The sequence below is a fragment of the Dromiciops gliroides genome, chromosome 3, assembly GCF_019393635.1.
Source record: "Dromiciops gliroides isolate mDroGli1 chromosome 3, mDroGli1.pri, whole genome shotgun sequence".
In the NCBI taxonomy this organism is placed as follows: domain Eukaryota; kingdom Metazoa; phylum Chordata; class Mammalia; order Microbiotheria; family Microbiotheriidae; genus Dromiciops; species Dromiciops gliroides.
The window spans coordinates 652,583,258-652,598,132 of record NC_057863.1 but is presented as its reverse complement, the minus strand read 5'-3'; the positions used below and the strand labels follow the sequence as shown (position 1 = coordinate 652,598,132).

The window sequence follows — 14,875 nt, the reverse complement described above, 5'->3', positions numbered from 1 at the left end:
AACTTTTCCCATAGGAAGAAATGCCAGCTTAGAAACAAGAAAGCTTTCTGGAATATGTCTCTGTCTACCCAATCACTAAATGACCCAAAACTCATCTTTCAGGGAGGTTTTTTTTCCCCCTTTATTTCTTTGCTATCACCACCCTAAGCCCAAACCTTAAGGGTGCTGAAGGCTCTTTCTTTTCCTCTTTTTAAGACATAAGAAAACCCTTCTTTCCTTGTTACCACTGATCCAAGGCTGGGGTTGAAAAGCCTTAGTGGAGAATTAAGGGAAAGAATAATAAGACCATGTTAGGCATAAGAATCACTGAATTACAAAACATCAGAACTAGAAAAATAAAATATCAGAAGTGGACTGGGCCTGGGAGCATAGAGTCAGAGCTGGGAAGATGGAGCAATGTCAGAACATGCCATGTAGAAGCTAGAGTGGGGTTTAGAACACTAGTTCTGCTGAATTTTCTTCCTCTCTAAAAATACTATTTTTGTTATTGGATGGCTCTCTGGAAGGCAGGGGGTGGGGGTGTGGGAAGAATAACTACAGTTATTCCTTCCACATCATGACTTTCACCATTGTGGTTTTGATATGTCATGGGTCAGCATAAGAAATTAAATGGGAATTTGGGGGGAGTTTTGTGGAAGCTGCAGATGATGCATGAAGGCCAGGAGACAACACAAAGCCTATGACCAGATAGTTAACCCAAATTTATAATAAGGTACTATAAACACCCCATAAAGGAAAAAAAAATCAGACTTCTTCTCTGGCATGAAGGGAGGGCCAAATATTTTTATGCAGATTATCCAGATTGCCAGAGCAGTACAGCCATAACCCAGGTGATGAGGAAGGGATAACTGTAGATTGAAATTTTTTTTTTTAACCCAGAGAAAATAATATTTTTAAAATAATGTTCTGTCAGGTCTGGGGAAAAGGCTTTGGGATAGAGACTCAGAATGTTAGAGTTAACAGGGACCTCAGAGACTACATTGATATTCCCAGCATTTATCACAGTGCCTGGTATATGGTATGTACTTAATCTGCTTCTTGACTTGATGACTTAGTCCAACCTGTATCAGAACAAAAATTCCCTCCACAACATTGCTGACCAATGCTAATGCTGTAAGAATTGCCCTTCCTCTTGAAGTAGCCCTTTCCACTTTGGGATCCACCTAATTGGCATTTCACTTGACATTGAGCTTTAATATAATGTGAATGAGATTTTCCCCATCCCTTAGTTATAAGAGATTCACCATAGTTATAAGTAATTTGATTAAAATAATAATCAATATATTAACTAAAAAATTGTGATTTATTATATTTAGATATTATTTTGTTACAATTACATAAGGTCAAAAGGTTAAGTCTTTCCTCTGTCTAACTTTCTGATGTCAAGCATTAGGTAATATCACAAGATATAGTAGTCAGCAATGCTATATTTTAGTAATCACGAGTGACATACTTCTCTATAAAGAGTTCACGTTGCTGACCAGTGGCCTAACAGTGACCCACCCTATTGTTATCATAATGCTGACATTTATAGTCATTTAGGTAATTCCTCATATTTCCTAAGAATATCTTTTAATTTTAGAAGCACAACTAATAATGATAAAATGTTGTACAAGTGTAACTTTTGGAAGGGTATATAAACTCATGGATTTTGTAATTCTGGGTCTTTCAGGTGCAAGCCTGGATGACCGGCTTTATTGGGAGACTAAAACTCTCTCAATAAACCTATTTGCTTCAGCCTGGAAACTTTGTTGTTTTCGTTCTTCCGTCGGACTTAAAAATTTTCCGGACACTACGTCTCTGCACCTTTCCTTGAAGGTTTCTAGTTCTTCTCTAGGGGGCCAAACCATACCAGTATAATGACCCTTCCCTCTGACAGTCCTTCACATAGATCTTATGTTCTCTAGGATAAGGATCCCTAGGCTCAATGCTAGAGTGTGATTGAGCATCAGTTTTTCAGTGCTTTTCCTAAAGTCTGGTGCCCAGTACCCTCGATGTGGCCTGACTGGGACCCAGGCCAAAGGCCTGGATTGATGGATGCTATGCCTCTTTCAGTGAACCCTAGAAGAACATTAATTATTATTTTTTGACTATCATATTAGATGGTTGCCTTAGGTGGAACTTGTAGTTCCCTAAATCCTGCAGATATTTTTGGAATGGCCAACTATTCTCCCAACTTGACCTTGTCAGACTAATTTTTTCAACCCCACTGTAAAAATGTACATGATCACTTCTATATTTTAATCATATTACATTTTATCCATTATTCCAGCTTGTTGAGATCTTTTTTTTCTTTTACTTTCTTTCCTTTTTTTTTTTTTTTTTTTAGTGAGGCAATTGGGGTTAAGTGACTTGCCCTGGGTCACACAGCTAGTAAGTGTCAATCATCTGAGGCCGGATTTGAACTCAGGCACTCCTGACTCCAGGGCCAGTGCTCTATCCACTGCACCACCTAGCTGCCCTGAGATATTTTTTTTTTAAACAATCACAGCGTCATTCAACGTGATGGATCCTATTTATGTCACCTGTAAAACTTGATAAGTATGCCGTGTATGCTTTTATCTAAGACACTAATAAAAATATTAAATAGCACAGAGGTAAATTCAGATCCCTGGGGAACACTTCTGGAGACCTTTTCCCTAAGTTGACAATTAACCTTTTAATATCTATTGCATCCAATCACGCAACTTGTTCTGAATCTACCTATTTGTATTTTTATCTAATCCAAATCTCTTCACATTTTCCAAAACAAATTTTTTTTCCTAAATGCTTTGTAAAAATTGAATAAGTTCTATCTATAGTATTTCACCTTCTACCAGGATTGTAAAATACTTTGAAAGAAAGAAGTTGGCATGTCCTAAATCTGGTGAAACTAGCTAGCTCTTTAAATTGCTGTTTCCTATTTTACATCTTTGTTTAGCATCCCTTTAATAATTTGATTTGCAATCTTGAAAGGAATTTAAGTCAAGTTCACTGGTCTGTATTATTCATATATACACTCTTCCCCACTCCCTCTAAATCGGAACATTTACCCTTCTCTCTTACTGAAGCAAATATCCCATTCACCATAGTCTTTTTTGGGGGGGGCGGGGCAAAGAGGGTTAAATGACTTGCCCAGGGTCACACAGCTAGTATCAAGTGTCTGAGGCTGGATTTGAACTCAGGTCCTCCTGAATACAGGGCCGGTGCTTTATCCACTGAGCCACCTAGCTGCCCTGTATGACATGGAGTGATTCTTTCTCAGCTCTGAAATTTGGAGTCTTCTCTCACTCAGCTGGTTGGCTCTAAACATAAGTTTTTTGTACACAGTTTAAAAGGTTTGTCCTGAGAAAGTCATGTCTACCCCATTTGTGAGAATAAAAAATGGTTTTTTTTTATGTTTTTAGGATGTATTAATACAGAGATGATGAAATGAATGTCCTGCAGTTTTCTAAGCTAGACAGTCTACATTTGGAGTGCTGTGTTCAATTCTAGGTACCATGTTTCCTGTCTGATGACTAGGGCACTGGAAACCACACCAGAGATGGATGAGTTGAAGGAATATGGGCAGGTTGGCCTAAGGAATGAAAGCTTTTGGGCAAATGTGATGGTTGCCTTCAAATAATGCAGAGGTTGTTCAGTGGAGAAGGAAGAAGATTTGTTCTACTTGGCTGCAGGAAGACAGAACTGGGAGCAGTTGGTGGGTATTACAGAAAAAGCCGATTATGGTTTATTATGAGAAAGAAGTTAATAATCTGAGTTTTCTAGAAGTGTCATAGATGACCTCGGATGAGAATGAGTTCTTTAAAGATGCTCTGATGGCTTGATTCACATCCTCAATATGATCTTTCTCAATCTTTCCTGGAAGTTTTCAGAATGAAAGTCACCATGATATAGTGTCTACCAAAATTGGATTCAAATCTTACCTATTTCACCTTCCTCATACAATTCTCTGTAAGTTATACAACAGTTGCTGCCAAGCATTAGTGGAGGAGCAACTAGATGGCTCATTGAAGAGAGTTCTGGGACTGGAGTCAGGAAGATCTGAGTTCAAATACAGCCTCAGACACTTACTGGCTATGTGAGCCTCGGCAAGTCACTTAACCCTGTTTGCCTCAGTTTACTTCACTTAATTCTTCTTTCCTCAGTTTTTTTATCTGTAAAATGAGTTGGAGAAGGTAATGGCAAACCACTCTAGTATCTATCACAAGAAAAAAACAAAAAACAAAACAAATGAGTGACTGAAATGACTGAACAACAATGAATTGGTTGAGGGAATTTTCTCAATCATATATTCACACACTAATGAAATCAGAGGTCCTAGGATCACAGCATCATGGTCCTAGATCTAGAAGTCACTTTGCAGGCCATTTAGTCTAAGACTCTCATTCGTAGATAAGGAAACAGAGGCCTTGGGAGATTGAGTCATTTGTCCAAGGTTACGTGAATAGTAAGAATCAACCACTTACTCTATAAACAAACAAATAGATGAATGAACAAATGAATAAAAGTAGAGATTCTCATGCAGGATTTGTGATCTATACCCCTAGATCATAGAATGAGAATGATGAAATTTTAGCATTGGAAAGCATAACAGTAGTCATTGGGCAAGTGAAGAATTGCCAAATAATTGTCCTTTCAATCTTTGGTGAAAGACCTCTAATGAAAGGGAACCCCCTACCTCCTGAAGCAGCCCATTACACTTTGATGTAGCTTTAATTATTAAGATATTTCTCCTTACATTAAACATTTTAGACACACCTCCCCATTCTGTATTTGGGTAATCAATTTTTTTTAAACTCAAGAATTTACTTCTATTTATCTTCCTCATATTTAATCTCTATAGTTGTACCAATATACAGCCATGTTGATCCTTTTTAGATCCTGAATCAACAGGATCATTTATATTCACCATTGTGAGGTACCCTTAAAACTAGCTAAATGTTTTGTCCACTTTGCTCCCATCTCAAGTGGCTACAAATGCGTGGTCATAATCTTACAAGGGGTCTCTCACCTGCCAGGGACTGAAGGTCATGACCTCTGGGCACATCTTGTTTCCAATGGGCAACTCTCGTAGCTCACAGGAGCTCAGGTCCTGGAGTGCATGGGCCACACTGTACACTGCTTTGTAGGAACTGTAGGCTATAGTACAATGACCCATATCCAGCAAGGGAATGTCTTGGCCCTGCACATGCTCTGATCCTGAGCAAAACTGTCCTGCCATCTTGGTGTGATTCCCTATGGGACAAGGACTCTGTCTTATTTTCTTTTCCCAAAATGCTTGGGTCTTGTCTGGATACTGATGACTAAATTTTGGGAATCCTTGAATTGTCTGTTGAGGCAGAGAAGTGCTGATACTTTGAGAACTATCTGGGTTATAGCTCCTCAACTCAATATATTGGATATACTTTTTTATCCAGATCTTTCCAACAATATCATGAAATGGGAACATATCTAAGAAGCTAAGTAAACTCAAAGTGCTCATAATCTCAATGATAACTTTGGCTGTCGATCTCATCACTACATGGAAGCCCTGCTGGAAAGATTCTTGCAAATAGTAGTTTGGAAGGCAAATGAGGAATTCCTGGCAGATGCCAAACTTCTCCATCTCAGCACTCACCAGGGAGCCTCCTTGATGACCAAAATCATCATCATCTGAGATAATTCCTACCCAAATCCAGCCAAAATGGTTCAGCAAGGAGGCAACACCTCGGACCCAGGCTTCATCACTGGGGTTTGTTCTCAGGAAGGAAGGGAAGTGAGTCTTATCACTCAGGCTGACTACACTGGATGCATAGCTGATCTGGAAGGAAAAGACATTTTCTGGGGATGAAAGACACTCAGAAAGATATTTTTCTTTCCAAGATTATAGTTTATTTTATACAAGCCACATGCAAATTAGTTATTTAATCCTTGGTAAATTTTTTTTCATTCAATATTATTCTCTCCTTTCTCTCCCTCCCATTGAGAAAGTAAGAGCAACAGAACTCATTACAAATATGTATAGTCATAAAAAACAAATTCTTATATTAGCCATGTCCAAAGATAAAGGAAGAAAAAAAAAGGGAAAGAAAATATCTTTCAATCTGATATTAGCTGTCCATTAGCTCTCTATCTGGGAACAGGTTTTATCACGAGGTCTATGAAACTGTGGTGGTCGTTGTGCTACATTACTAACATTAATGAATACTTACTGTATTTGTAGCCATCATGTGCCTTAAAATTTCCAATTCTCCCAGCATGTAAAGTTACTCTCCATTTTTTAAACTTATGAACTTAATCATGAACAAATGTCATAAGAATAATAAAAGATAAAAAGCAACAATTGCTTATGAAAATTTAACCTCTTTAGTTTACATTTTACATTTACATCAATTTGAACATGGTAGAGGAAATATGCTGTGTTTGTGGTCATCCCTTCTGATATGTCTTTCTCTTTTCTTCTGTGTACTTTGTTTTTTATTATTTTCTTTTGCTCCTTAGCTTCTTTCATCTATATTGCTAACCCCACACACCAAATGCAAACCCTTCTTTGTAAGAAATAAGTCTAGTCCAGTAAACTAGTAAGCACATTGCCCATGTCAAATTAAAAACAAAGAAGGAAATAAGCATTTTTGTTGTTGTTCAGTCATTTCAGTTGTGTCCAACTCTTCATGACCCCTTTTGGGGTTTTCTTGCAAAAGATACAGGAGTGGTTTGCTATTTCCTTCTTCAGCTCATTTTACAGACAAAGAAACTGAGACAAACTTGATTAAATGACTTGTCCAGGATCATTCAGCTCTTCCAGACTCCAGGCCTAGCACTCTATCCAATGAGCCATCTAGCTGCCCCCAAATAAGCATTTATTGAACAATTGTTTTGTTCCAGGCACTGTGCAAAGCACTTTATTAATATTATCTCATTTAATCATAAAAATAAACCTGGGAGGTAATGGCTATTATTATCCTCATTTTACCATGAAGGAAACAGAGATAAAGGCTAATTTTGATTTGTCCAGGGTCACAGCTGTTAAGTATCTGAAGCAAGATTCAAAGTGAGGTCTTTCTGATTCCAGACCCAGCCCTCAATTCAATAGAATCAAAATCTAGAATTGGAAGGAATCTCATAGCACATTTAGTCCATTCCATATGCAAAGAGAAAGCCTCAGTGCAAATGCAACAACCTTGAAAAGTGGTCACCAAACCTATGCTTGAAGATCTCAAGTAATGAGAAACCCATTACCTTCCAAGGCAATCAATTTCACAGTTTAAGTTCACCCTACTTCAGTTGATGTTTTATTCTTCCATCACCTCTGCTATGTCTAAATTCACTGTATTTTTTGTGCCCTTATTTACATGCCTTGAATTTTCCCACCACTCGCTATGGTTAGAATATTTGGGCCCATTCTCTCTGCCTATTGACCAAATCTAATCTCTCTTCTCCATGCCAATCCTTCAAATATTTGGAAGTAGCTGTCATGGCATCCCAGGTCTTCTCCCACAGTGGCTCCAGCTGGAATATCATCATTCCCTGAGCAAGCAGGATGGAGAAATCTAGAACCGATGAGTGTAGCAAAGAAAAGTGTGGACTAGATGGATATGTAGAAACCCTAGTGGGATGCAGAGAAACCTGAATTTTTGGGCTGGTGACAAGGGGTGTAAATTCCAGCCTAACCAGCTGTTTTTTGGACTAATTTTAAAGTTCAGTTCCTAATCTTTAAAATGAAGCCTTTTGATTAGATGATCTCCAAGGATCATTTGAGGTCTGACATTCTATGTTCTAAGGTCCTCTGTATCTGTGATATTCAATGATTCTATGGAATCCCATCTGTGAAAATTATGAGGTTTGCAATCTGTGTGGGTCATATATTCAAAGCTAGAAAGAACTGGAAGGTTATGATTATAGTCCCATGCCGTCATTTTAACATTAGGGAAATGAAGTCGTGATGGGTTGAATGATTTGCCCCAAAGCACAAAGACCATCAGAGTTGAGATTCAAACCCAGGTCCTTTGACTCCAAATCTTGCATGTTTTCCATTGTAATAATTGGCACAATGATATTTCTACTATGATGCCACAACTAGGTATTTGGAGGAAAATGTTTTGTAATTTTCTTTTTTTACAATGGTATAGAAGGGGCAGCTAGGTGGCGCAGTGGATAGAGCAACAGCCCTGGATTCAGTAGCACCTGAGTTCAAATCCGGCCTCAGACACTTAACACTTACTAGCTGTGTGACCCTGGGTAAGTCACTTAACCCCAATTGCCCCGCAAAAACAAAAACAAAAACAAAACAAAACAAAACAAAAAGAATGGTATAGAAATATTCTGAGAGAAGGGTAGTGAACTACAGATGCAGGATATTGTATACAATGTCAAAAGCAGTTATTGTATTAGTCACTTTAAATTTGGTTCTATATTCCTAGAGAGGGTTCAGGAAACATAACATTGAAAAATGAACATGATATAAAAAGAAAGAAGTATCAATTGATTGTGAGCTCCCAGAGTGTAGGGAATGTGTTTAGCTACTTTATGTATCTTTATGTATTATTGTTTATGTATCCTTATGTATTAAACACCTGCCAAGCACTGAAGGAAGTGCCCTAGCACTGCATAGTAAGTAGATGCTTAATAAATATTATTGACTGACTATTAATGGGAACTTGGTGTGTAAAGGCCTTCTTCATTCAGTGAAGTCAGAGAATATTTAATATTTCCAAAGATTGCAAGAATATGGAAGATAGAAGGAGGATTGAAAGCAATAGGAAAAGGCCTTGGCATCACTCACCTGGGGGAAATTATAAAGTCCCAACAATCTAGCCATAGGTATAGACAGAGCAGAACGAAGTTCCCCGATGAGGGCAGTCGGAGGAGGGCGGGCTCTGCAGCTATAATTGGGGACAGGCTTCCCCTGCCCAGTCAGGAAGTCCATGGTTCCCAGGAAAGCCCCAGCAATAGAGTCCCCAGAGTCCCAGATGGAGAATCCCAGGGTGAGGTTGGGGAGCAGGTAGACATCTCTGTTGATCTCCTCAATGGCAAAGACAAAGCCCTGGGAGGCTGCGTAACCCCAGGATGAAAAGCTGAGTGAGGATGAAATACAGAAAGTTAGTATTTACTTCCACTTGCAGATAACTATAGGGAAGAAAATGTCCTCCTTGCTCTATCCCCCACTCTACACTGATTTCCCCAATAGTAACTATTTCCAGTCATACGAAAAAGAGTTTCCCTTTCCATCATGTTTTAAGCTTAACAAAACCTTCTCCTCACAACAATCCAATGGTAGAGGTGAGTAGTGTGATTATTATCCCAATTCTGCAGGTAAGGAAACCGGATGACACAGCTTTCACATGTGAGACTTGGTGATATATAATTATATTTTATACTTATATCAGATATAAGATAATACATACATATACATATATATGACATGTATAATGTAAATTTTCTACATTATTACATTGAGATATGCCTGGATATATTCTAATACATATAACTTAGTATTTGAAATCTTAAAATAACTGTTTTATAAATAATGTATGCATGTCAATTTATATAAATAATATATATGACAAATTTGTTTAAGTATAATTACTATATAAATAAGACCTAATTAACTCATATATGTGCAACATATATATTTATGTGTGTGTATAGAAATGCATACATATGTATATCTATCTATCTATCTATCTATCTATCTATCTATCTATCTATCTATCTATCTATCTATCTATATCTATCTTTCTCCTGAACCCTTCCCAGAACTCTCCTCCCCCACCAGAGACAACAATATTGTTTGATGAAGAACTGTAAATGACTTGACTATTCTCGATGATGCATTAATCCAAGACAATCCCAAGCCCAGAATCCATTCAGGCTCCCATAATGCCTTTACAACTCAACCAAACCCACCAATAATTCAAGTCTGCTCTGTTCAAAGCCTTGTGCTTCCTGCTCCAAACCATCCCCAACTCATCTATCAAAATGGCCGTCCTAAAGCACAGGTCTCAGCATGTCACTCTCATATTCACTAAACTCCCTCTGTTTCCTCCAAGAGTAAATCTAAAACCCTTTCTTTTGTCTTTAAAGCCCTTTATAACCTGACCTTTTCCTAGACTTCTTATGCCTCACTCTCCTCCATGTACTAGAGGATCCAGAGACTGACCTCCTTCACGTTTCCTTTGGCTATTGGAGGAAGGAAACATGTGCTACTTGAAAGGCAGTGTTTAGTGGACTGAGCAGTTAGCTGGAGTCAGTAGGACCTGTGTCTGCTTTCTGTCCCTGATACTTTTGAGCTGTGTGACCCTGGGTAAGTCATGTGGCAGTTCAACTTCATTCTTTCAATCTGTGAAATTTGAGTTTTGAGTCAAAGACTTTGAAGCGCCTTCCTTTTCTCTGATCTTCCACACGTGAACTTGAGGATCTTGTAAGAACATAGAATCTCACTGAATTATTGAATTAGAGATGGAGTTCGACCATCCTTTGAGACCATCTAGTTTCATCCCTTTCATACGGGGGTGATTAAATTGAGGTCTAGAAAGGGTAAGCTATTTTCTTAAGGACACATAGGAAATAGTGGCAGAGATGGGATTTGAACTGGGCTTCCCTGACTCATCACTCTTTTCACTGATCCATGCTGTCTTTCGTGTTTTGTTTTGTTTTGTTTTTTGGAGGGGCAATGAGGGTTAAGTGACTTGTCCAGAGTCACACAGTTAGTAACTGTCAAGTGTCTGAGGCTGGATTTGAACTCAGGTCCTCCTGAATCCAAGGCCAGTGCTTTATCCACTGCGCCACCTAGCTGCCCCTCATGCTGTCTTTCTAGGGCTGTCTTGTCCAGTCTGAATTCAGACCAGAGTCTTCTACAGCCTACCCAAAGAATGGCCAGCCAGACCTTGTGAGAAATCTCTCCACTGGGTGTCAGACTCAGATAGCAAATGATCACTGTGGCAGCATATTGACTTGGAAAAGCACAAATTAACATTGGCTATGTTTTACTGTCTTTTTAATTTATTTTGTCACACATTCCCCAATGATGTTTTAATCTTGTTCGAGTTTTTAAGGAAGCTTGTAGCTGGAATGGAGAATTGGACACTTCTTCCCCTAGACCCATTACCTCTTGAAGATGCCCATTCTACTTTTGTATAACTCTAGTAGTGAGAAAGTTCTTACTGATTGTTAGCCAAATCTGCCTATTTTTAACATTCCCCACTGTGTTCCTAATTCTTGGGCTAAGCATAGCAATTCCAGTTCTCAACCAAGTGATAGTCCTTCAAATGCTCAATTTCTTCTTTTTTTAAGACGAGAGGATTGCTATCTAGATGGCCTCCTATTCATTCTAGGTACAAGTCTCATTTGTCTATAGAATCAAAACATTTTTTCAGTCTCAAAAGAACCCACTGTGTTCCTTGGCAAACATTCAAACCCCAGGCAGTGTCATTTGCCATATTTACTCACTCTGTGGATTTTTGTCTTGCAGGCCATGTGGTGAAATTAATAGTAGATGAGGTATTGATCCTCAGGATGGGAAAGGTGCCTCCGATCAGCACATCTCCCAACTTCTCATATCGCTTGGCTGCTACATTCAGTCTCCCAGTCTCAAATTCTACACACGTGGAAATAGGAGGAGAGACAAGAAGTAAGAACAGTACAGGAAAGAGGCCCATCCCTGGACCAACAATGCCCTTCTTGAGAGAGAGGAGAGAGGGGAGAGGTATAGAGAAGGGAGAGACTCTGTTGACTCCCACAGCCCCAGCCAATGGGGTCTAACCAGAGGCTGGCAGGGGGGTTGCTCCTGGTATTTTATCCCCATTCTCGGGACCTCTTTTCCTCTGCCTACATGGAGACTCTATTGAGACCCCAAGGGGCTGCAAGTGCACCTTGAGAGAGGACTGACTTCATCCAAAGCCTCAAGAGGAAGAGTCAATGAACAGCCCAAGGGACTTAAACCCTGGGGAACTGAGGACTGGAATTGCTGCTGTAACAAGAATAATGATGATAATGAAATGATAATGAAAGCCATATTGTCACCAAGTACTTTAAAGTGTGTTGAGTAACTTCTTTACTAAAACATAGTGAGGTGGGCAGTGAAAATGTTATCAGATGAAGGAGGTGAAGCTTAGCGAGACTAAGTGACTTGTTCATTGTGATAGAAGCAAGCTGTTCTTTTTATTTTTGTTCATCCTTCATTCTTGAAGAGGACTATGACATCAGGAGGTGATGCCATGACTTTTAATGAACTGGATTTAAGTGAGAGAGGGCTGTGCAAAGTCATCAGCCTCAGTCTCTCCTCCACAGCCATATGGGTCCAGTGCCAAGACTGGATGACTGGAGATGGCCCCAGATGTTTGAGGCAATCAGGGTTAAGTGAGTTGCCCAAGATCACACAGCTAGTAAGTGTCGTGTCTGAGGCCAGATTTGAACTCAGAATCCTTCTGACTCTAGGACTAGTGCTCTATCCACTGCGTCATCTAGCTACCCCAAATAGATGTAAACAAATGATTAACCAACAAGTATTTATTAAATACCTACTATGTTCCAGGAATGGATCTAGGGTCTGAGAACACACAGACAAAGTGAAGCAAGCTCTGTATTCAGGAAGTTTACATTACATTACATTACATTACATTAAGAAAGGGGGTGTAGAGTTAGGGGCAGGGGAGGAAATGGGCTAAAGGTGGGGGGGATGAAAGAACTGAGGGGTTAAAGGGAATGAGAAGTGAAAACAAGGAATGTCAGAGCTAGAGAGGATCTTTGCAATCTTTCTTTCTTTCTTTTTTTGCAGGGCAATGGGGATTAAGTGACTTGCCTAGGGTCACACAGCTAGTAAGTGTCAAGTGTCTGAGGCTGGATTTGAACTCAGGTACTTCTGAATTCAGGGCCAGTTCTTTATCCACTGTGCCACCTAGCCGCCCCCTGCAATCTTTCTAAATCGAAAAGATGAAGAAGCTCTTTGCCAAGACCCAGGCTAAGTGATGGGTGAGCCATACAGTAAACTATGTATAAAGCTGTACCAAGTATTTGTTCTGAAAGGAAGGAAACCATATTCTTGGCTAGAAAATAGGATGGGTGCTATAATTGCAAAACAGGCCCAGCTCAATAGACAAAACATCTGGCTGATGATTAAAGTTATTTCACAATGAAACAGGAAGACTTGGGAGGTAATGAGCTCCCTGTGGGTGATGCTCAAGCAGAGACTGGATGATCACTCTTTTTGGGGGTGGGGGGGTGTTATTCATAGCATCATAGGCTTGGAAATGAAAGGGATATTAGAGGAGCTACAGTCCAACTCCCTCATTTTCCAGATAAGGAAACTGAGACCAAGGGAGAGGAAATGACTTGTCTAAACACACACAGTTCACTAATGTCCAGGGCTACACATATTCAGGGCTCACACGGAAAGATGAGGATCTTGTATCTGGAAAGATCCTTGGAGGCTATGCTTATAGGCATTATATCTGTGGGAATGATATATCTAGAGGTGGAAGGGGCCAGCCAGCCTAACACCATCACTTTCTTTTTTATTTTATTTTATTTTATTTTTTGCGGGGCAATGAGGGTTAAGTGACTTGCTCAGGGTCACACAGCTAGTAAGTGTCAAATGTCTGAGGCCGGATTTGAACTCAGGTCCTCCTGACTCCAGGGCTGGTGTTCTATCCACTGCGCCACCTAGCTGCCCCCACATCATCACTTTAAAGATAATGATATGAGGGGCAGCTAGGTGGTGCAGTGGATAGAGCACCAGCCCTGGAGTCAGGAGGACCTGAGTTCAAATCCGGCCTCAGACACTTAACACTTACTAGCTGTGTGAGCCTCACAATTGCCTCACCAAAAAAAAAAAAAAAAAAAGATGATGCTAGTGTCAGGTAAGTGGTACAGTGGATAGAGCACTGCCTCTGAGTTCAAATCTGGCTTCAGACACTAGCTATGTGACCCTGGGCTAGTCACTTGACCTCAATTGCCTCCAAACCTCCCCACCCCCACCCCACCAACAACCCAAAACAAAACAAAAAGTGATGATGTTATTGACCCCCAGGGAGTTCTCATAACATGCCTTAGGTCACACAGTGGGACAGATGAAACTTGAACCCAGGTCCTTGAACTGAAGACCCCCAGCTTTTCTGGACTGAATGATGTGCTTTTTATAGGTGAGAAAGCTGAGGCCAACAGGGTGAAACACCCTGGCCATGGATATGGGATACAACATAGAAGAGAGAAAACGTGATGGGTAACTGAGGAAGGAGATGAAATGTGAGAAGGGAATAGGAGAGAGAGAAAAGAAAGAGGGGCTAGAGTAGCCAAAAGGGTCTGCAAAAGTCATCTAGTCCATCTGTTCTGAGAAAAGCTGTGTCCCGCTCACCCCCACCTTCCTGCCACTGAGGCCCTGATCCCCTGACAAGGCCCCTTGAGCTCTCTGAGCCAGATGCCAGGCACCTCCTGGTGCCCATCTGGCGTCTTCAGCAATTCCTTCTGGGGAGACCAGCTCTCCAGGGCTGTCATTTCCTCAATGGATGCCCCTTCATTTAATGAGGTTGAATTTAGCAGCTCGACTCTGGCCCTCCCCTGCCTCTGAGGCCAGTAGAAAATCCTGATGCTGGGTGTTGTGTGTGTGTGTGTGGGGGAGGGTTAAAGGGGCTGTGCAAAGGGCCTATAGAATCCCCCAAAGGTTTGGGCCCACGGGAAGAAGCAGAGAGCTGCTCCTGAGACCACCTCCCCTTTTCCCTGAGTTGGCCTGCTTTCCTTTTAAGCCCTTTGTTGTATGGTGTCACATAAAAAGGATTTGGACTCAGGCCTCTCCTCACTTCAGTCCATTGGAAAATGGATCTGAGGTCAGAGTTTCTGGGTTTGCTTCTGATCTGCTACTTTTACTACATACATACATACATACATACACACACAAATATGCCTTTGAGCAAGCAATCAA

The 14,875-nt window shown here is 40.3% G+C and overlaps 1 protein-coding gene across 1 annotated transcript in view; it reads right to left on the bottom strand.

Moving 5' to 3' along the window:
- The window catches only part of LOC122748299 (vomeronasal type-2 receptor 26-like), a 23,688-nt gene extending 14,669 nt beyond the window's left edge, over positions 1-9,019 (bottom strand). The window contains exons 1-2 of the mRNA XM_043993962.1: positions 8,744-9,019; positions 4,994-5,782 (exon numbers count right to left, since the gene is read on the bottom strand). Coding sequence (XP_043849897.1) covers positions 4,994-5,782; positions 8,744-8,887 — 933 coding nt within the window. The 5' untranslated portion in view covers positions 8,888-9,019. The remainder of the gene's footprint in view (positions 1-4,993; positions 5,783-8,743) is intronic.
- Between the last annotated feature and the right edge of the window lie 5,856 nt (positions 9,020-14,875).